Source organism: Nycticebus coucang, chromosome 4 (genome assembly GCF_027406575.1).
Source record: "Nycticebus coucang isolate mNycCou1 chromosome 4, mNycCou1.pri, whole genome shotgun sequence".
Taxonomy (NCBI): domain Eukaryota; kingdom Metazoa; phylum Chordata; class Mammalia; order Primates; family Lorisidae; genus Nycticebus; species Nycticebus coucang.
Genome location: NC_069783.1, coordinates 116,308,347 through 116,331,256, shown reverse-complemented (window position 1 = coordinate 116,331,256; position 22,910 = coordinate 116,308,347). Strand labels below are relative to the sequence as shown.

The following is a 22,910-nucleotide window of genomic DNA, read 5'->3' as shown; positions in this document are numbered from 1 at the left end:
GCAACTTCAAACTCTTGGGCTCAAGGGATCCTCTTGCCTCAGCCTTCAAGTAGCCAGCTGCCTACCACAACTCCTGGTTAATTTTTTTTTTCTTTCTATTTTTAGTGGAGATTGGGTCTCACTCTTGTTTAGGCTGGTCTCTAAACTCTTTTTTTTTTTTTTTTTTTTTTTGTAGAGACAGAGTCTCACTTTATGGCCCTCGGTAGAGTGCCTTGGCATCAAACAGCTCACAGCAACCTCCAACTCCTGGGCTTAAGTGATCCTCCTGCCTCAGCCTCCCGAGTAGCTGGGACTACAGGCGCCCGCCACAACGCCCGGCTATTTTTTGGTTGCAGTTTGGCCAGGGCCGGGTTTGAACCCGCCACCCTCGGCATATGGGGCCAGCGCCTTACCGACTGAGCCACAGGCGCCGCCCTGGTCTCTAAACTCTTGAGCTCAGGCAATTCATCTGCCTTGGCCTCTAGAGTGCTAGGATGCTAAGATTACAGGCATGAACCATCTCACCCTGCCATAAAAATTTGTCTATTTCACAAATACTCGTTGAATGTTTGTTTCTTTTCTTTTCTTTTTTTTTTTTGAGACACAGTCTCTCACAGTCTTGTTGCCCTCGGTAGAATGCTGTGGCGTCACAGCTCACAGCAACCTCAAACTCCTAGGGTTAAGTGATTCTGTTGCGGCAGCCTCCCGAGTAACCAGGACTATAGGCATCTGCCACAAGGCCCAGCTATTATTTTAGAAATGAGGTCTTGGTCTGGCTCGGGATGGTCTCCCAACTCCACCTGCCTCCACTCTGGCCTCCCAGAATGCTAGGATTAGAGACAGGAGCCACTGCACCCAGCCCATTGAATGTTTCTTTATAGCAGGTATTCTGTTAGAGTCATAGATGAAAAATATTTTTTCTGCCCTTATGTTACTCCTAGTACCTAAGGGGAAATATTAATGGATAAGTATACTGTATTGGGTATTAATAAATTATATAACAGTTACTTATATGATTCCAAGATGCCAGAGAGATATAGTGATCAAATTGGAGGAAGAGATGGGATTCAGAGAAAGTCTTGCAGTGAGCGTTATATTTGAAATTGATATTGGATGATGTTCATTGACTAGAAAAAAGAACAAAGGGAATAATGTAAAGGCATGGTGGTAGGTATGATACGACACTGGGCATGTGTTGAAACTACAAATAGTTTGATGTGACTAGATAAAGTATTGGAGAAAAGAGGCCAGATCCTATAGGGTCTTGTGTGTTGTAAATATGATGAGGCCTGAACTATTTCATGCTTCCTTAAACAAAACCTAACCAGAAGTAATGATCAGATGACGCAATGCAAATATTTCTTCCTTAAATTAAATGCTTTTAGGATTGTCTTTAATTATTGGAATTAAATAGGAATAAAATTAAATGCTTTTAGGATTGTCTTTAATTATTGAAATATAATGTAAATCTTATTTCTCTTTATCTTAGCGGAGTTAGTTACAAAACTTTATGAGGCAGCTGTGAAGAAAGTTCCCAATAGTGAGGAGTATCACTCTCACCTTTTCATGGCCTATGCCAGAGTGGGTGAATACAAGAAAATGCAACAGGTAATATGATCCCCAAACCCACTGGGCTATGGGATTTGCTATTGGAGTCTTTTAATGTGATTTAATTAGACTGGAGTATATGTGGAATTGAATTTATTTAATTGTATATGGAGATAAGTCACTTATTTTCCCTGTGGGTTTAAAGTTAAATTATTATTCAAGCTCTTTAAGTGTTTATTTTGGGGAAAAGGTTGTCTTTTATGTCTTGGTGAAGTGTTTTCATTCTGGCAAGTGTGCTTAAGATTGTCCCACTATATCAGATAGCTGTTAAATTTTCAGAAAATGGGGAGAAATCTCACAACAAAAACTGGACAGACTATAGAAAAAATAAATTTTTTCTTGTATAACACAAGCTTCAATCTAATTTGTAAAATGTAACTTTTTTTGTTTTGGAGTTTTTCAGGGGTTGCAGGATCTCACTCTCTTGCCAGGGCTAGTGCGTCATGGCCTCCGCCTGAATCACAGCTACCTCTAACTCCTGGACTCAAGCAATGCTTCTTTCTGTGTCTGCTTCCCATACGCCACCATGCCTTATTTTTCTATTTTTGGTAGAGATAGGGTATCTATCTTTTTTTTGTGGTTTTTGGCCGGGGCTGGGTTTGAACCCGCCACCGCCGGCATATGGGACTGGTGCCCTACTCCTTGAGCCACAGGCGCCACCCGGGTATCTATCTTGCTTAGGCTGGTCTTGAACTCTGGAGCTCAAGGGATGCTCCTACCTTGGCCTCCCAGAGTGCTAAGATCAGAGACATGAGCCACTGCCCCAAGTAATATTTCTTATAAGTATATTTAAAACCATTGTAAATGAAGAATAGGTAGGTATTCATATATGGTGATTAGATCTTCCTTTTCTGTAAGTGACATTCCTGTTCTCTGAGTCACCAACTTAGAACCATGTTTCACAAACTTGCTTGTCATTCACAATTTTCTATTTCATCAGATTATCTAAGTCTGCAATAGACTGTGGACATGAAATTTTTATATTGTATTTCTTTTTTTTTTTTTTTAATAGAGACAGAGTCTTACTTTATAGTCCTCGGTAGAGTGTCATGGCATCACACAGCTCACAGCAACCTCCAACTCCTGGGCTTCAGCGATTCTCTTGCCTCAGCCTCCCGAGTAGCTGGGACTACAGGCACCTGCCACAACGCCCGGCTATTTTTTGGTTGCAGTTCAGCCAGGGCCGGGTTTGAACTCGCCACCCTCGGTATATGGGGTCGGCGCCTTACCGACTGAGCCACAGGTGCCGCCCATATTGTATTTCATATTAACATTTATGTTGATTTCTTTCTTTCTTTTCTTTTTTTTTTTTTTGCCAGGGCTGGGTTTGAACCTCCTACCTCCGGCACACGGGACCAGTGCCCTACTCCATTGAGTCACAGGCACTGCCCTTACTTTTTTTTTGGACAGTCTTACTGTGTCACCCTGGGTAATGTGCCATGGCATCATAGCTCACAATAAACACAAACTCTTGGTCTCAAGTGATCCTCTTGACTCGGCCTCCCAGGTAGTTGGGACTACAGGTGTCCACCACCACACCCAGCTAATTTTCTATTTTTAGTAGAGGCCAGGTCTTGCTTTTGCTCAGGCTGGTCTGGAACTCCTGAGCTTAGCTGATTTACCTGACTCGGCCTCTCAGGGTGCTAAGATTATAGGCATGAGCTACTGTGCTCAGCCATTGATTTCTAATATTACATATATTATCTATGTATGTCATTATAAAAATGTTCTCTTCCCCAGTTGTCAAGTAAAATTGATTTTGTAATATTTTTATTACATACCTGCAGAGTATACATACCCAATATTAGAAGCAGGAGCCTCAAGCTCTTTGTCCTTCTACCTGTGTTATTCCATGTGTCCATTTTTTCTTCAAATTGCCTTGATTGTATTTCCCCTGTGTCTTTCATGACCCTTGTGTGTTTGTTCTACCTCTTCCTGGTTTATTGCCTCATCACCTAGTCTTTTCTTCCTTCCTATTCTATCTCTTCACAGTGTTGCTAACATACTCTCCCTAGAAGAGTATAGATTTGTATGTATCTTCCCTACTCCCTTTTTTTTTTTTTTTTTTTTTGTAGAGACAGAGTCTCACTGTACTGCCCTCGGGTAGAGTGCCGTGGCGTCACACGGCTCACAGCAACCTCTAACTCTCGGGCTTACGCGATTCTCTTGCCTCAGCCTCCCGAGCAGCTGGGACTACAGGCGCCCGCCACAACGCCCGGCTATTTCTTTGTTGCAGTTTGGCCGGGGCTGGGTTTGAACCCGCCACCCTCAGCATATGGGGCCGGCACCCTACTCACTGAGCCACAGGCGCCGCCCAACCTACTCCCTTTTTTTAATAGCTTGCAACAATGGTACCTTCATCTACCTTTGAACCTTCTCCACTGCTACTATTCCTGTTATTCTTTTGTTTTAGCAAGATGTCCTTTTTTTTTTTTTTTTTTTTTTTTTTTTTGAGACAGAGTCTAAAGCTGTCGACCTGGGTAGATTGCAGTGGTGTCATAGCTTACAGCAGCCTCCAACTTGGGCTCAAACAATCTTCTCATCTTAGATTTTCTATTTTTTAGTAGAGATAGGGTCTCTATTTTGCTCAGGCTGGTCTCTGAGTTTGGCAGGTGCTCATAATGCCAGCTACTTGGGAGTCTGAGGCAGGAAGATTGCTTGAGCTGAGGTGTTTGAGATAGCAGTGAGTGAGCTATGATTGTGCCACTGGCACTCTAGATTTTTTTTTTTTTTTTAAAGACAGAGTCTCACTTTGTCGCCCTTGGTAGAGTGATATGACATCACAGCTCACAGCAACCTCCAGCTCTTGGGCTTAGGCGATTCTCTTGCCTCAGCCTCCTGAGTCGCTGGGACTATAGGCGCCCTTCACAGTGCCCAGCTAGTTTTTTTGTTGCAGTTTCATTGGGGCCAGGTTCGAACCTGCCACCCGCAATATATGAGGCCGGCGCCTTACTCTCTGAGCCAGTGACACTGCCCCTAGCTTTTTTTTGTTGTTGTTTAGATAGAGTCTCACTTGGTCACCTTTGGTAGAGTGCTGTAGGTCTTAGCTCACAGCAACCTCAAACTCTTGGATTCAAGTGATTCTCTTGCCTAAGCCTCCCACGTAGCTGGGACTGCAGGCACCCATTACAACGCTTGGCTATTTTTCAGAGACGGGGTCTTGCTCTTGCTCAGGTTGGTCCCAAACTCGTGAGCTCAGGCAATCTACCCACCTCAGCCTCCCAAGTGCTGAGATTACAGGAGTGAGCCACTATGCCCATCTGGCACTCTAAATTATAAGTTTTGCTTGAATAGGTCTACTTCTGTGGTCCCCAACCCCTAGGCCATGGACCAGTAGTAGACCATGGCCTATTGGGAACCAGGCTACACACCAGGAGGTAAGCAGTGGGCAAGCTTCATCTGTTTTTACAATCTCTCCATGCTTGCATCACCACCTGAGCTCTGCCTCCTATAGGATCAGCAGGGGCATTAGATTGCCATAGGAGCACAGACTGTAAACCGTGCATGTGAGGGATCTTGATTGTGTGCTGCTTATGAGAAGCTAATGCCTTATGAATGATCTGACATGGAGATGTGGTACACTTGAATCATCCTGAAACCATCTTCCCACCCCTGCCTATGGAACAATTGTGTTCAATAAAACATTCCTGGTCCTAATAATATTGTGAATCACTGGTATACTTTACTCCATTTTTTTTTTTGAGACAGAGCCTCAAGCTGTCACCCTGGGTAGAGTGCTGTGGCATCACAGATCACAGCAACCTCCAATTCCTGGGCTGAAGTAATTCTCCTGCCTCTGCCTCCTAAGTAGCTGGGATTACAGGCGCCCACCATGATGCCTGGCTGTTTTTTTGGTTGCAGCTGTCATTGTTGTTTGGCAGGCCCAGGTTGGATTCGAACCTGCCAGCTCAGGTGGATGTGGCTGGTGCCTTAGCCGCTTGAGCCACAGGCGCTGAGCCCTTTACTCCATTTTTTAAATTTATTACTTATTTATTTACTTAATTACAGAGTCTCACTCTGTCACCCTGGGTGGAGTACTGTGACATCATAGCTTATATCAATGTCAAACTTTTGGGCTCGAGAGTTCTTCTTGCCTCAGCCTTCCGCATAGCTGGGACTACAGGCACCTGCCACAATGTCTGCCTAGTTTTTCTATTTTTAGTGGACAGGAGGTCTCTTGCTCAGGCTGGTCTCAAACTCCTGGGCTTAATAGATCCCCCTGCCTTGGTCTGTCAGAGTGCTAGGGATACTGGCATGAGCCCCCGCTCCCAGCCTTATTTTTATTTTTAATTTTAATTTTATTTAAAGAAACAGGGTCGGGCCGTGCCTGTGGCTCAGTGAATAGGGCGCCGGCCCCATATACCAAGGGTGGCAGGTTCAAACCCAGCCCCGGCCAAACTGCAACAACAAAAAAATAGCCGGGCATTGTGGCTGGTGCCTGTAGTCCCAGCTACTTGGGAGGCTGAGGCAAGAGAATCGCCTAAGCACAAGAGCCGGAAGTTTCTGTGAGTCCCGTGACGTCATGGCACTCTACCGAGGGCGGTAAAGTGAGACTCTGTCTCTACAAAAAAAAAAAAAAAAAAGTAACAGGGTCTTGCTCTGTTTCTCAGAGTAGAGTGCAGTGGTGCGATCATAACTTACTTTAGCCTCCAACTCCTGGGCTCGTGTGCTCTTCCTGCCTCAACCTCCTGAGTAGCTAGGACTGTGGGTGTACACAACCCAACCTGGCCAGTATTTTTTCTTTTTTTATAAATGGGGTCTCTCTCTGTTGCCTAAGGCTGACCGATGACTTATGTCATAAACTTTTCTAATTTTTAAAATTTATATATACTCTTTGCTTTTCTTTTTTTTAGTATAACTGGTTAATGTGTCCAGTAAAGTTTATTTATTGTATTTTGTATTTGCTTAACTGTCTACTATGTTGGATTGCAGTGTCTTCTAGAAATATTGGACTTTAATTTTAGAAAAATCTGATTCAAAGATAAAACATCACTGATGATTTGAAAATCCACCTCTTGCTGTAGCCTTCAAGTTCCTAAGCACTTATACTAACTGGGATATGTAAATGTGCTGCTGTTGTCCTAGGAGACTTCCTGCCGGTATACCGAGATAATTAATTACCCTCTGTATAGTGTTCTATAAATTAAGAATTAATGGCTCTCTATCTTTCAGGCTGGCATGGCTCTATATAAGATTGTCCCTAAAAACCCTTACTACTTTTGGTCTGTGATGAGCTTAATTATGCAAGTGAGTATGGCATTCAGAATGGTATTAATGTTTGTTTTTATTTTTGTATATAGTCATTGTTCTTAATGTATCTTCTGAACATTTTGGGTAGTATATTGCAGCATGTGTCAAACGGAATTTACATATTGTCAGTTGACTTGTTAAGTTGAGGTTTGGGGATATTCTTTATGAATTGGCATATCAGTTTCTTTGTATGCAACATGGACTGTATTTTCCTTGAATCTTAGAGCCATTGCTAGGTTATTTGATTAAGTATAAGCCTTGAAAATATTTTTTTGAGATAAAGTCTCACTTCGTCATCCTCGGTAGAGTGCTGTGGCATCATAGCTCAGAGCATCCACAAACTCTTGGGCTTAAGCGATTTTCTTGCCTCAGCCTGAGTATCTGGGACTATAGGTGCCCAGCACATTGCCTGGCTGTTTTTTAGAGACGGGGTCTCACTCTTGCACAGGCTGGTCTTGAACCTGTGAGCTCAGGCAATCCATCTGCTTCGGCCTCCGAGAGTTCTAGAGCCTTGAAATATTTGATGTTTTGAAGTGAGATTTGTCTTTAAGACAACATTGTTGATTAGTGAATAAGTCACTGAACTGGGTGGCTTTGTTTTTATCACTTGTCATTTCTGAGCATGAGTTTGCTTCCTTTGCAGAATGGAGATATTTATCTCCCAGAGCTGTAGTAAGGACCAAAGTAAGATTCCGTATAGCAGAGGATAGACAGGAAGGAGTTAAGATTAGGTGATTAAAAATAGGTGTTTGGGGATCAGACAGGCCTGTATTCATACACTGGTGGGGGAATGTCTTACTGTTATCAATGTTTTTTTTCTCTATAAAATAAGCATAATATATACATTGAAAGTTTGTTTACAAGGGTTGAGTTCTGAGTAGAATCTGGCAATATTAACATTATTGATATTTATTTTAATTATCAATTTAGGATAATTATAGCTATTAGTGAACTGTAAGTGGAAGGGATTGTCATTTCCTCCTTCTAATACAGGAAGATCTCAAAAAGATCTGAAAGTTTTCCTTTTCAAATAACCTGCTGATACTCATATATGTAGCATAATAAACAATATAGTTATATTCCCTCTTTACATATTTCCAGAAAAATGTGCGAACATCCTATTTAAAAATTAGATCATATTGTGGAAGCTTAGTATTTTAAGAATGCATAGGATGATGGAACTTTAGGAAGGAAATTTCTTATAAAGCAGCTTGCTTGCTAATGTACCCTCTTGACAGTTCATATTAGGTCTGATACTTGACATAGTGGCTTCATAATTATGTATTAGAGTCACAGTACTGATCTGTATGTTAATATAAATAAATAGGAGAGAAATTAGAATGAGACCTTTATGTTTCCCCCTGTAGTCTATATCAGCACAGGATGAAAACCTCTCAAAAACAATGTTTCTGCCGCTTGCTGAGAGAATGGTTGAAAAAATGGTGAAAGAGGACAAGATAGAAGCTGAGGCTGAAGTGAGTAATTTAAGCCCTACTTTTATGTTTTCATGATTTTGATAGTGCTACAATATTATGTTACAATATTATGAATGGTTATTTTATTGCCACTTGATAGGTGGGTCCTTTGTGTAAATGTGAAGCTTTGAAAACCCCCAGCTTAGGTATGGTAAACACTGAGCTGTTTCCAGCAACTATGCTAGGCTGAGATGTATACAGGCAGTCCCCAAGTTACAAACACCCAAGTGACATGATTTGCACTTATAAACGGGGGCTATTAAAATAAGTCGATAGGTAAATGTGTTTGTTTTCAGCTTACATACAAATTCAACTTAAAAACAAACCTATGCCACTAATCTTGTTCATAACCCAAGGGCTGCCTGTATAAACAGGGGAGATGCTATTATTTCTTATTGTCTGGTTTATCTCATTTGAAGGTAATGTTCTTTATATTAAATAACTTTTTTTTTTTTTTTTGGTAGAGACAGTGTCTCACTTTATTGCCCTCAGTAGAGTAGAGTGACATGGCATCACACTGCTCACAGCAACCTCCAACTCCTGGGCTTAGGTGATTCTCTTGTCTCAGCCTCCTGAGTAGCTGGGACTACAGGTGCCCACCACAACGCCCGGCTATTTTTTGTTGCACTTTGGTCGGGTCTGGGTTCGAACCCGCCACCTTCCGTCTATGGGGTCTGCGCCCTCCTCACTGAGCCACAGGCGCCGCCCTTAAATAACTTTTTTAAAACATGTGAATGACTATCTATTATTGCAAAGTTTCAATGGTTGCATGTTTTAATTGTTTTTTTCTGTAAGGTTGAACTTTATTATATGATCCTGGAACGTTTAGGAAAGTACCAGGAAGCCTTGGATGTCATCAGAGGGAAATTAGGAGGTAATTCTAATTAAATATTCCTATTTAAGTGTGAAAAATGTTTATTATGGAGACTTCCTCTTCTTTTACTCCATTTCCTGGTGAGGAGAGGGAAATTTCTGATGCAGAAACACAAGGATATAAAGACATAAAAGAAATCACTTGTGATCATTTTATGTTCTTATGGACTTCATTGTGTGCTATAAATTATATTTTTAAAAATATTTTTAATTAAAAATAATGAGTTCAGAAAATTAAGGTGTATAAAAGATGTTTCAGATCTCTAAAGCCTCTTCCCCCCCACCTTTTTTTAAAATAGAGTCTTACTCTTTTTTTTTTTTCACCCTCGGTAGGGTGCCCTGGAGTCACAGCTCAAAGTAGCCTCAGACTCTTGGGCTCAAGCTATTCCCTTGTCTCAGCCTCCCAAGTAGCTGGGACAACAGACACCCACCACAACACCCAGCTATGGGTCTTGCTGTTGCTCAGGCTGGTCTCAAACCTCTGAGCTCAGGCAGTGCTCTTTCCTTGGCCTCCCAGAATGTAGGATTACAAGGGTAAGCCACTGCACCCAGGTAGAGTACTATGGTATCATCGCTCACAGCAACCTCAAACTCGGGCTCAATTAATCCTCTTGCCTCAGCCTCCGAAGTAGCTGAGACTACAGGTGCCTTCTTCTGGTTTTTTAGTAAAATGTAGCCAGTTTACCAACTTTTATACCCTTTAATTGTAGAGAAATTGACAAGTGAGATTCAGAGTCGAGAAAATAAATGCATGGCTATGTACAAGAAGTTGAGCAAGTGGCCTGAGTGCAATGCCCTATCTCGGCGCCTCTTACTAAAAAAGTGAGTAAATTCTTCTTTTGTACCATAAGACTGAATTGAGGCTGCTTTAAGGCCTTGCTACTGAGTTTTTGTTTGTCTCTGTGCATTTTGAGATTTCTAGGCATGAAGTATTATATTAGTAGTTGTATCCTGGATGTTTTTTAAAGTTTTCCATGAGCCTTCACCTTTCAGTAAAGAGGTATAATATTACTTTATTTTCTCACTTATCATGGTGCTAAATATTAGTAGAGTCTTGAGAAGGAATGCTAGAAATAATTTATCAAATTCAGTATTAGTGTAAAAGAGAGAGGCTTATTTCCTGCAGCATTCCCCCCCCATAACCCCCACATTGAGGAAATGATTATTTAGGGAATTTTCTGTTAATAATATTACAGAATTTAAACGACAGAATTTCTGGTCGTTTTATTAAAGAATAATCTCTTAAAAGTTTTTTACTTTGAAAATGCTTCTGCAATATGCCTCATTAAGGCTGCAGAGGAATCCCAGAGGGAGAGGTAGGCCACTCCTAGTACACCCCAAAATATACTTAGAATATAAGTTGAATACCATGGTTCCTAAGGCAATTTTGTCACAACTTGGATTTAATCCTGTGTGCATCATTCAATCTGATTTTAGCTCAGATGACTGGCAGTTCTATCTGACTTATTTCGATTCTGTCTTTCGACTGATTGAAGAAGCCTGGACTCCTCCCGCTGAAGGTGAACAGTAAGTTGTCATCATTTCTGAATTATAATGGCCCTTTTTATTTTTATTTATTTATTTTTTTTTTGTGGCCCTCGGTAGAGTGCCATGGCCTCACACAGCTCACAGCAACTCCAACTCCTGGGCTTAAGTGATTCTCTTGCCTCAGCCTCCCGAGTAGCTGGGACTACAGGCGCCCGCCACAACGCCTGGCTATATAATGGCCCTTTTTAATATGTTATACCTAAAAGATTTCAATGTAGGCATATTGAGTTCCCTTTTTTTTTTTTTTGAGACATAGTCTTACTTTGTTCTCAGTAGAGTACTATGGCATCATAGCTCATAGCAACCTCAGACTCTTGGGCTCAGGCAGTCCTCTTGCCTCAGCTTCCCAAGTAGTGGGACTACAGGTGCCCGCAACAATGCCCAGCTAAATTTAGACACAGGGTCTTGCTCTTGCTCAGGCTGGTCTTGAACTTCTGAGCTCTTTCAAGAATTGACCCACCTTGGCATCCCGGAGTGGGGTTATGGACATGAGACGTGGCAGCTGGCCTTTTTCAGTTTATTTTACTATGTTTTAAAAGTATTGCATTTTAGAGATGTTCTATAATTAATTTAACATCTTCTATTGATACTTGGGTTTTTGTAGATTTCCTTTGTTTTTCTTTTGTCCTTTTTTGGAGGGAGCTTTTTTTTATTTTGAGACAGTCTCACTATGTCGCCCTTTATAGAGTGCCATGGCGTCATAGCTCACAGCAACCTCAAATTCTTAGGCTCAAGTGATTCTCTTGCCTCAACCTCCCAAGTAGCTGGGACTATAGGTGCCTGCCAGGATGCCTGGCTATTTTTAGAGATGAGGTCTTGCTCTGGCTCATGCTGGTCTGGAACCTGTGAGCTCAGGCAATCCATCCACCTCAGCCTCCTAGCGTGCTAGGATTACAGGCGTGAGCCACTGCACCTGGCCCTTTTAAGATACCAGTTATGAACATGCTTACTTGAGAATGTTATATAATTTTTCTCAGCTTTCGAGCAAGAAAATAAAATTTACTTATATTTTTATTAGGCAGTTATTTCTTTTAAGAGACAGGGACTCGCTCTGTCATCCAGGCTTGAGTACAATGGTATGATCACAGATCACTGTAACCACAACTGTGCTAAACCTATCCTCCTGCCTTAGCCTACCGAGTAGGTAGGACTACAGGTGCACATCACTACACTGAGCTAAATTTTTGTTTTCTTTTAGGGTTGGCATCTTGCTCTTTTGCCCATGCTGGTCTTGACCTCCTGGCCCCCTAACTGTCCTCCTGCCTCCCACGTTCCCAAAGTGCTGGGACTACAGGCATGAGCACCGTGCCTGGCCATTGACAATATTTTCATATATGAAATTATACATTTTTTTAAAGACATATAGATGGTTAATTGCTGCATTAGTCAAATGCCAAAATTGGGAGAAATTCAATTAGAATATGCTCATAGTTCTCTTTTTCCCATTTGTAATGCTTAATATTCATCAAAGTAGTTTTTCTTTTTTTTTTTTCTTTTTTTAATTTTTTTTTTAGAGACAGAGTCTCACTTTGTCACCCTCGGTAGAGTGCTGTGGCATCACAGCTCACAGCAATTTCCAACTCCTGGGCTTAGGTGATGCTCTTGCCTCAGCCTCCCAAGTAGCTGAGACTACAAGTGCCCACCACAATGTCTGGCTATTTATTGTTGCAGTTTGGCTGGGGTAGGGTTTGAACCCGCCACCCTCAGTATATGGGGCCGGCGCCAGAGGCCCAAAGTGGTTTTTCTTTTTAATTTGTTTCTTAAATTTGGCTTGACTTTAAGCTTTGCGAAGGACAATAGAGGCAATAAAAATACCTTTTTTATGTTTTTATGCCCAGTTCTTTAGAAGGGGAAGTACATTATTCCACAGAAGAAGCTGTGAAGTTTATAGAAGATCGGATAACAGAAGAATCTAAAAGTTCTCGACATCTTCGAGGACCACATCTAGCTAAACTGGAGCTGATTAGACGTTTACGAAGTCAAGGTTGTAATGATGAGTATAAACTGGGTAAGAAACTTTATGATACTTGGGATCCCTGAGGAGATGCAGGGATGCCCTCACTATAGTGACAAAGTCATGTTTGGGAAGCAAACATCTTCATAACCTGAAGAAATTTCTTTTTTTTTTTTTAGAGACAATCTGACTTTGTTTCCTTCCATAGAGTGCTGTGGCGTCACAGCTCACAGCAACCTCCAACTCCTGGGCTTAGGCGATTCTCTTGCCTCAGCCTCCCGAGTAGCTGGGACCTCAGGCACCCACCACAATGCCTGGCTGTTTTTTGTTGCAGTTGGCTGGGGCCAGTTTTGATGCCGCCACTCTTGGAGTACGGGGCCGGCGCTGTACTCACTTAGCCACAGAAATTTAGCCACAACCTGAAGAAATTTCTAATGAACGGATCACTTATAAAATTAGGCATCAAGTATTCAACTTGGCTTTATAGTAGCATTTCAGTTTTATCAGAGGGTTTGTCAGACATTGTCTTGCTGACCCAACAATAAAATAAAAATCAAAGTAAAATTGACTATTTTATTTATTTATTTTTTAGACAGAGCCTCAAGTTGTTACCCTGGGTAGAGTGCTGTGGCATCACAGCTCACAGCAACCTCCAACTCCTGGGGTTAAGTGATTCTCTTGCCTCAACCTCCCACGTAGCTGGGACTACAGATGTCCACCACAATGCCCAGCTATTTTTTGGTTGTAGTTTTCATTGCTATTTGGCGGGCCTGGACTGGATTCGACCCCACCAGCTCTGGTGTATGTGGCTGGCACCTTAGCCACTTGAGTTACAGGCACTGAGCTGAAAATCAGCAATTTTAAAGTTTAATAATAGATGGAAGGTTTCTTGAAAATCTGCTCTATGCATCACAAAAGCATTGACAAAAGCCTGTGTGATATACAATTTGTAACTTGAGAGAAAACTTACAAGGATAATGACGAGAGGGGAGAAAAGAATGATACAGATACTAAAACATTCAGAGAAGCCTTCTAGAAATTTGGTGAAGCCCTTAGACATTTTTGTAAAATATTTCTTTATGTTCTATTGCATAATAAGTAAAAGATGGCATAGTTGTGCTAGTTCCCGTTTGGCTGGAAAAATGACCTCATCCCAAAGGAAAAAGCAGTGGATCTTTCTCATACTAAGATTAATGCACAGTTTTCATTATATCTACAGTGTTTTGTTTTGTTTTTGTGACAGGGTCTCAAGCTATCGCCCTTGGTAGAGTGCGTGGCATCACAGCTCACAGCAACCTCATACTCTTGGGCTTAAGCAATTTTCTTGCCGCAGCCTCCCAAAGTAGCTGGGCCTACAGGCTCCTGCCACAACACCTGGCTATTTCTTTCGTTGCAGTTGTTATCGTTTTTGCTGGCCTGGACCAGGTCCGAACCTGCCAGACTAAGCTATGAGCGCCGCCTATATACCTATAGTTTTTAAAATTTAAGACAGTAAGTCTCTCAATTTTTAGCTTCATTTTATATTTAAAATTTGTGTTAACAATTCCTGGTCTTAAGAAGGTCTCAGAACTTCTTCTGTCTTCTGAGTATCCAGGAGGTATGCTTCACATATGACTGGTTCAATTTTTTTATTTTTAAGAGATTAGGGTTTTTGGTCTGGTCTTGAACTCATGGTGTCTAGCAATTCTCCCTTCTTGACCTCTCCTCGTTCTCTGATTACAGACATGAGCCACTGAACTGGATTTTAAAACTGACAGGCCAGACCTTGAGTGATGGCTCACATCTATAATCTTAGCACTCTGGGAGGCCAAGACAGGAGGATTATTTGAGCTCCAGAGTTTGAGACAAGCCTGAGCAAGAGCAAGACCCTGTCTCTAAAATATAGCTGGGCCTTATGGTACATGTGTTTTGTCCCAGCTACTTGGGAGGCTAAGGCAGGAGAATTACTTGAACTCAGGATTTTGAGATTGCTGCCATGGCACTGTAGCCTAGGGCAAAGTGAGGTTTTGTCTCAATACACACACACAACCTAGTATACCATCTTCTAACATTCATTCTGATTCAAGCAAAATGTTTACTTTTTTTTTTTTTTTTTGAGACATAGTCTCACTTTGTCACCCTTCATAGAATGCCGTGGTGTCATACCTCACAGCAACCTCAAACTCCTGGGCTCAAGTGATTCTGTTGCCTCATCCTCCCAAGTAGCTAGGACTCTAGGTGCCCACCACAACACCCTGTCTTTTGTTAGAGACAGGGTCTCAAATTTGCTCAGGCTGGTCTGGAACCTGTGAGCTCAGGCAGTCCACCTGCCTCAGCCTCCCAGAGTGCTAAGATTGCAGGTGTGAGACACTGTGCCCGGCTCAAAATGTTAACTTAATTGAAGTAAGTGTTTCAAATTAGATCTCACACTTAAATTATAAATTGCTTCAGCCATGAATGATCTAATAATTTTATTTTTCTGTCTTAGGTGATCCAGAAGAATTAATGTTCCAATATTTTAAAAAGTTTGGGGATAAACCTTGTTGTTTTACAGACCTTAAGGTGTTTGTTGACCTTTTGCCCACTGCACAGTGTACAAAAGTAAGTACTACACAGTTCAGAATTCTGTTAAGTGCCTTTTTTTTTTTTTTTTTTGTAGAGACAGAGTCTCACTGTACCGCCCTCGGGCAGAGTGCCATGGCATCACACGGCTCACAGCAACCTCTAACTCTTGGGTTTAAGCGATTCTCTTGCCTCAGCCTCCCGAGCAGCTGGGACTACAGGCGTGCACCACAACGTCCAGCTATTTTTTTGTTGCAGTTTGGCCAGGGCTGGGTTTGAACCCGCCACCTTCGGCATATGGGGCTGGCGCCCTACTCACTGAGCCACAGGCGCCGCCCTTAAGTGCCTTTTTTTTATTGGAACTTGGAGGTTAATGGCCGGGCACGGTAGCTCCTACCTATAATCCTAGCATTCTGGGAGGCTGAGGCATGAAGATCCCTTGAGGTTAAGGGTTTGAGATCAGCCTGAGCAAGATCAAGAGCCCCATCTCTACTAAAAATGGAAAAATTTGCTGGGTGTTATGGTGGGCGCCTATAGTCGTAGCTACTTGGGAAGCTGAGGCAGGAGGATTGCTTGAGCCTAGGAGTTTAAGATTGCTGCCATGGCACTCTAGCCTAGGGTAACAGAGTGAGGCTCTTACCTCTGAGGGAAAAAAGGAACATGGACGTTATGTGTTTGAGTTTCTTTTCTAAAATTTCTAAGAGTAGTGAATACAATATACCACTCTAATTGCCCTATCAAGCTAAGTATTCTACATGCTATTACATTGAAGAGATGATTTCTTGGCTTGGTACCTACAGCTCAGCAGCTAGGGTGCCAGCCACATACACCAGAGCTGGTGAGTTTGAACCCAGCCCAGGCCTGCCAAACAACTACAACCAAAAAATAGCTGGGTGTTGTGCTGGGTGCCTGTAGTCCCAGCTTCTTGGGAGGCTGAGGCAAGAGAATTGCTTAAGCCCAAGAGTTTGAGGTTGCTGTGAGCTGTGATGCCACAGCACTCTACCAAGGGCAACATAGTCACACTCTGTCTCAAAAAAAAAAAAACGAAAGAGATGATTTCTTTCTTTCGTTTTTTTTTTTTTTTTTTAGAGACAGAGTCTCACTTTCTCACCCTTGGTAGCTGAGACTACAGGCAACCGCCACAACACCCGGCTGTTTTTTTGTTGTGGTTGTCATTGTTGTTTGGCATGCCTCGGCTGGATTCGAACCTGCCAGTTCTGGTGTATGTGGCTGGTGCCCTAGCCAGTAGTTTTGTTTTTAAAGTAACTTTTTCACAAATCAGTAAAAATGTACAGACTAAAATAGTGAACAGATTGTTTGATAACAACTCCTGTTTGAAATTTCTTTAGCAGTCACTAAAGAAGACATTAGTAGTGGACGTAATGATATATATGTAAAACAGCTTTTAAGAAGGAAGTAGGCATTATATAGGCATTTCATCAGAAGCAGGAAAACACTGAAAAGTGAAACATGACTTGAATATTATAATTTTATTTCAGTTTTTCTTTTTTAAAATGTGTATACCTCTGCATACATCTGATTATAACAATTTATACTAGTCTGGTTGTGGTGCTTTTATGAGCATTTTTTGGCAATCTCTGTATATATCTTATCCTAATAATTAATACAAAGTTGGGGGCCATGACTCATGCCTTTAATGCCAGCACTTTGGGAGACTAATGCTGGAGGATTGCTTGAGGTCAACAGTTCAAGATTAGCCTGGGCAACATACCGAGGATGCATCTCTTCAAAAAAAAAAAAAAAAAAACTAGCTGAGTGTGGTGTATGGCATCTTTAATCTGAATTACTTGAAAGGTTGAGCCAGGAAGCCTGAGCCTATAAGTTGGAGGTGTGACCTTCCCACCACAGCTCTCCAGCCTGGGTGACAGAGTGAGATCCTGTCTCAAAGAAACCCTTCAAAAATCTCCCAAAACGCATATAGCTATAGACAAAAGGAAAAATTATCACAAATGCAAAATTTCATATGAGTGGGATTTTTTGTTTGCATAAAAATAGTCCCAGTAACCCAGGAGACTGAGATGGTTTGATCATGTGAGCCCAGGAGTTGGAAGCTGCAGTAAGCTATGATTGCACCACTGCTCAATCCAGTTTGGGTGACAGGCAGAGTGATACTTTGTCTCTTAAGAAAAGGAAATTAGGCTTGGTGCCTGTAACACAACGGTTATGGCTCCAGCCACATGCAACAAGGCTGGCGGGTTTGAGCTGGCTGGGCAGCTAAACAATAATGACAACTGCAACAAGAAAATAGCTGGGCATTGTGGCGGGCGCCTGTAGTCTCAGCTACTTGGGAGGCTGAGGCAAGAGAATTGCTTAAGCCCAAGAGTTTGAGGTTGCTGTGAGCTGTGATGCCATGTCACTCTACCGAGGGTGACATAGCAAGACTCTGTCTCAAAAAAAAGAAAATAAGAAAGGAAAGGAAATTATAACTACTGTAATAGTTGGAAAAACTTAAATAGCATCACAAGGCTTATATTGAGAAATAATAGCTGATTCTTTGTTGTTCCATCTCCATAGAGGCAACTCACTTTTCAGTTCTTCAATGTTTCTTCTGTTATTACCTCCATATTGCTATATTATAGGTTTACATACAAATTTATTTTTACAGTTATATTCTTTATCTATTGGTGTCCTGGTGTAGAAGGTGGTCATTTAATTGTTTTTTTTTTTCTTTTTTTTTTTTTATTGTTGGGGATTCATTGAGGGTACAATAAGCCAGTTACACTGATTGCAATTATTAGGTAAAGTCCCTCTTGCAATCATGTCTTGCCCCCAATTTAATTGTTTATAACATCCCAGTTTTCTCAGTTTTATATACAAACATGAAATTCCTTTTTCTCTACCCCTCACCTTAGCCACCTTAGAAATATTTTTTATAGAGCTTGTTTGCCACCATCTGTTTATACGTTTGGCTGATAGAATTCTGAGATGGGGTTGGGAGTAAATGGGAGGGAGGATGGGACACTACTTTTTTTTTTTTTTTTTTTTTTTTTTGAGACAGTCTCACTCCGTCACTATTGGTAAAGTGCTGTGGTGTCACACAGCTCACAGCAACCTCCACCTCCTGGGCTTAGGCGATTCTCTTGCCTAAGCCTTCCAAGTAGCTGGGACTACAGGCGCCTGCCACAGCGCCCGGCTATTTTTTGTGTTGCAATTTGGCTGGGACTGGTTTGAACCCGCCACCCTGGGTATATGGGGCCGGCACCCTACCCACTGAGCCACAGGCACCACCCGACACTACGTTTTTTTTTTTTTTGAGTCTCACTCTTTTGCCCTAGGTAGAGTGCTATGGCATCATAGCTCACAGTAATCTCAAACTCTTGGGCTCAAGTGATCCTCTTGCCTCAGACTCCCAAGTAACTAGGACTACAGGTACATGCCACCACACCTGGCTAGATTTGTTTATTTTTAGTAAAGATGGAGTCTCACTCTTGCTCAGGCTAGTTTCAAATCCCTCAGCTCAAGTTATCCACCTGCCTCAGCCTCCCAAAGTGCTGGAATTATAGGTGTGAGCTACCACCCAGCCTGGACCCTAATCTTTTTTTTGAGACTGAGTCTCACCATGTTGCCCTCAGTAGAGAGCTGTGGTGTCACAGCTCACAGCAACCTCCAGCCCTTGAGCTTCAGTGATTCTCTTGACTCAGCCTCCCGTGTAGCTGGGAATACAAGGCACCCACCACAATGCCCGGCCATTTTCTTGTTGCAGTTGCCATTATTTAGCTAGCCCGAGCCTAGCTCAAACCCACCAGCCTTGGTGCATGTGGCTGGCGCTGTAACCACTGCGCTACGGGCACTGAGTGACACTAATCATTTTTTAAGCGAATGTTTATTCTATTTTCATTTTCAGCTGTGACTGTTGTCCTTGCATCTACTGTCCCTGTGCCTATGGTATCTCTGGGCAGTTTCTTCTGGCTATAAAACCCCAGGCTTCTACTCCTATTTAGGCATTTATTTGATCTGTGAGCTTGGAGAGGGGACTGACTTCTTTGACAGAATTTAACAAATTCTATTTCTGACTCATAATTAGCCTTCAGGGACACCTGGTGTTCTTAATCTCAGAGTGATCAAGGTTCTGTGACTAGAATAGGCATACTACCTATTGTTATCCTCCCCATTGTGTACTGTTAGATTGCTCTATAATTTAGTTATTACCACCTGCCCTTCTGCCTTGTGTGTTTTGAAATCTTGCTGATATTGTTTATTTACTGTCATCTTTTTACATGTTCTTTTCTAAAATAAAATTTTTGTCTGAGAGAGCAGGTTTTGCTGTGTTACCCAGGTTATGTTGGAACACCTGGGCTCAGTCTCCCAGGTGTCTGAGACTATACATGTGTACCTGCCTCTTTGCATGTTCTTCATCTTTGTGGGTTTATTCCTTATAAATTCTTCATAATAGATTTTTTTAATGTCTTTATAATTGGTATTAATATGGTCTAATTTATGAAACATTTTCACAATGTTTAAATGTTTAAAATATATATATATTTTTTGTTTGTTCGTTTGTTTTTTGAGATAGTCTCACTTTGTCATCCTTGGGAGAATGCCATGGCATCATAGCTCACAGCAACCTTAAACTCTTGGGCTCAAGCCATTCTCTTTCCTCAGCCTTCCAAGTAGGTGGGACTATAGGCACCTGCCACAATGCCCAGCTATTTTTAGAGATAGGATTTCGCTCTTGCTCAGGTTGGTCTCCAACCCATCAGCTCAAGCATTCCACTTGCCTTGGCCTCCCAGAGTGTTAGGATTTATAGGCGTGAGCCAATACACCCAGTCAAAATGTTTAAAATCTTTTTTTTTTTTTTTAGAGACAGAGTCTCACTTTGTTACCCTTGGTAGAGTGCTGTGGCATCACAGCTCACAGCAACCTCCAGCTCCTGGGTTTAGGAGATTCTCTTGCCTCAGCCTCCTGATTAGCTGGGACTACAGGTGCCACAACACCCAGTTATTTTGTTGTTGCAGTTTGGCCGGGGCTGGGTTTGAACCCACCACCCTTGGTATATGGGGCAGGTGCCCTACCCACTGAGCCACAGGCGCTGCCCTAAAATCTTTTAATGCCTATGAACGAACAAGTGTGCCAGTTTCACTGGAGCCTCAGCAGCATTGTTCTGTTGCAGACTTTTTTGTTTTTAGCTATTTTGGTAGATAGCAAATGGTATATACTAAAGAAATTAAAATTTTTTTTGGTAGATGTCTTTTTTTGACCATTTCAGTTTCTGTTATGGTCTGTTGAAGATTGTGTTTTGAGACCTCTACTCCTTTTTTCTCCACTTTGCAGTTTGTTAATCAGTTACTTGGAGTTGTTCCTTTGTCGACACCAACAGAGGATAAACTGGCACTACCTGCTGACATCAGAGCTCTGCAGCAACATCTGTGTGTGGTGCAGCTGACAAGGTTACTTGGCTTGTATCACACCATGGATAAAAATCAGAAATTGAATGTGGTCAGAGAATTGATGTTAAGGTACCAGCATGGACTGGAGTTTGGTGAGCAACTATTCCAAATGTATAGTAGTTCCCTTATTTGTTAAGACTTAGAAGTCAGTTTTAAGACATCTATATCACCCTGTTTTAATGTGTTTGGTAAGGAGAATATTTTGTCAAGTGTGGAGACAAAGCAATATGATATTGGAGTTTTAGATAATTATAGTTAACTTCCAGTTGTCCATATGCTTCCTGATTTGATAAGCATACTCTGATTGTATTGGGGCTCATAAGTTGCATAGGTATGATAATTAACCCATTTTCTGGTTTTAGGGCTTAATTTTCTTTTCTTTCCTTGTCTTTTCTTTCTTTCTTGTTTTTTTCTTTTTTTTGTTGCAGTTTGGCCAGGGCCAGGTTCGAACCCGCCACCCTCAGTATATGGGGCTGGCGCCCTACTCACTGAGCCACAGGCGCTGCCCCCTTAATTTTCATATATAGACCGTTAGTGAATAAAAAGAATATTATAAATTGTAAGGTAATTAGTTTAGATGTAGATGATTTTCAGATTAACTTGGCCTTTGCTAAATACACATGATAGAAATTTGAATTGTCTGATGAAAGGATGTCAGCATTTCTCTAATTATATTCTAAAAAACTAGATGAGGTAAAGAACATATTTATTGGGTGGCGCCTGTGGCTCAGTCGGTAAGGCGCCGGCCCCATATACCTGAGGGTAGCGGGTTCAAACCCAGCCCCGGCCAAACTGCAACCAAAAAATAGCTGGGCGTTGTGGCGGGCGCCTGTAGTCCCAGCTACTCGGGAGGCTGAGGCAAGAGAATCGCTTAAGCCCAGGAGTTGGAGGTTGCTGTGAGCTGTGTGAGGCCACGGCACTCTACCGAGGGCCATAAAGTGAGACTTTGTCTCTACAAAAAAAAAAAGAACATATTTATTTATACATGGCACTTAGGTTGTGTTTCTTTTCTTCCCCTAAAACCTTCTTCCAAATATTGTTCGTTTCCCTCTGGGACCCTTCCTTCTGTTCCATCAGACTATGGTCTCACCTTGTTCTGAACCTTATGATTCATAGCTTAGGGGTTTTTTTTTCTGGTATTTGTTCTGTTCTTAATTTCTTTTGCTTTTCCTTTTATTTTCTCAAGTTAAAAAACTTCTTTGAGGCAGTAATAGTTGAACAAACGTTGAAATTTTTACAATTTTTTTTTTCCCTGTAGGAAAGTCCTGTTTGAAAACAGAATTGCAGTTTTCTGACTATTATTGTCTCCTTGCTGTCCATGTACTTATTGATATATGGAGAGAAACAGGTAAGTAGCAGCAATTTCAATTCAACTTTTTTTTTTTTTACTGATTATAAATACTATTTCCTTTCTTTAGATTAATTATGTAATCCATGGATTTGATTCATACTATTAGGTCTTTCTTCCTTTCCCTTTTTTCAGCTTGCTTTTAGAAGCACCCAAGTCTCCGCCTAATCTCCCTTCCTGTAATCAGGGTAATCTTAAATCAACAGATGTTTGTTCTGTTTATTAATGGTCTGGATAATGAATGACAAATGTAAAAAACTTATTGTAAAGCTACAATAACTAAAGTTTAATGAAACTGATTCGTAAATGCATGAATAGGCTCATGGAATAGAATATTTCTTTTTACTAACTTTAAGAACTTTATATACAGGAAAATGTATTCTTTTTGAATACAGCTCTGATTAACTCATTTAAGACAAATATGTAATACATGTTAAAGGAAAGATGAGTTATTGAAGAAGAGAAGGATAATTTAGCAAATGGGATTGCCTTTTCTTTAGGTCCTCCTACCTGATATTTTCTCTTTTTAGTATTTTTGGCGGAAAAATTGACTTTAGTTGTTTATTGCATATTATTTGGGAGTGCAAGAAGTAGGTTGCGTGCTGATAGCTCAGTGGTTAGGGTGCCGCCCACATGCTCTGGAGCTGGTGGGTTTGAACCCGGCCCAGGCCTGGCTAAAAAAAGAAATGCAAAAAGTATTTCATTATGATTATGCTGCAGAGTTGAAATGGGGAATGAAAGATGTCATTTTGTTTATGCCTATATTACAAAATTTAGTTAGAAAAACTATGTCTCTAAAAACCATTTCAACCCTTGATGCACTTTGATGAATTTGCATGGAGTTGTGGTTGTAGCCTAAATTTTACAAAATAAATATCTTCTTAATTGATTTAATAGTTCAAAAAGAAGAGTAACTTCTTTTCTT

General features: G+C 41.3%; 1 protein-coding gene across 1 annotated transcript in view; it reads left to right on the top strand.

Annotated features, from left to right (window-relative positions):
* NAA25 (N-alpha-acetyltransferase 25, NatB auxiliary subunit) overlaps positions 1–22,910 on the top strand; it is an 86,295-nt gene that overhangs the window by 28,698 nt on the left and 34,687 nt on the right. Inside the window, exons 4-13 of the mRNA XM_053590247.1 lie at positions 1,469–1,587; positions 6,760–6,834; positions 8,205–8,312; positions 9,108–9,186; positions 9,896–10,007; positions 10,623–10,712; positions 12,572–12,741; positions 15,155–15,267; positions 20,522–20,729; positions 21,896–21,985. Of these exons, the coding sequence (XP_053446222.1) occupies positions 1,469–1,587; positions 6,760–6,834; positions 8,205–8,312; positions 9,108–9,186; positions 9,896–10,007; positions 10,623–10,712; positions 12,572–12,741; positions 15,155–15,267; positions 20,522–20,729; positions 21,896–21,985 (1,164 nt within the window). The remainder of the gene's footprint in view (positions 1–1,468; positions 1,588–6,759; positions 6,835–8,204; positions 8,313–9,107; positions 9,187–9,895; positions 10,008–10,622; positions 10,713–12,571; positions 12,742–15,154; positions 15,268–20,521; positions 20,730–21,895; positions 21,986–22,910) is intronic.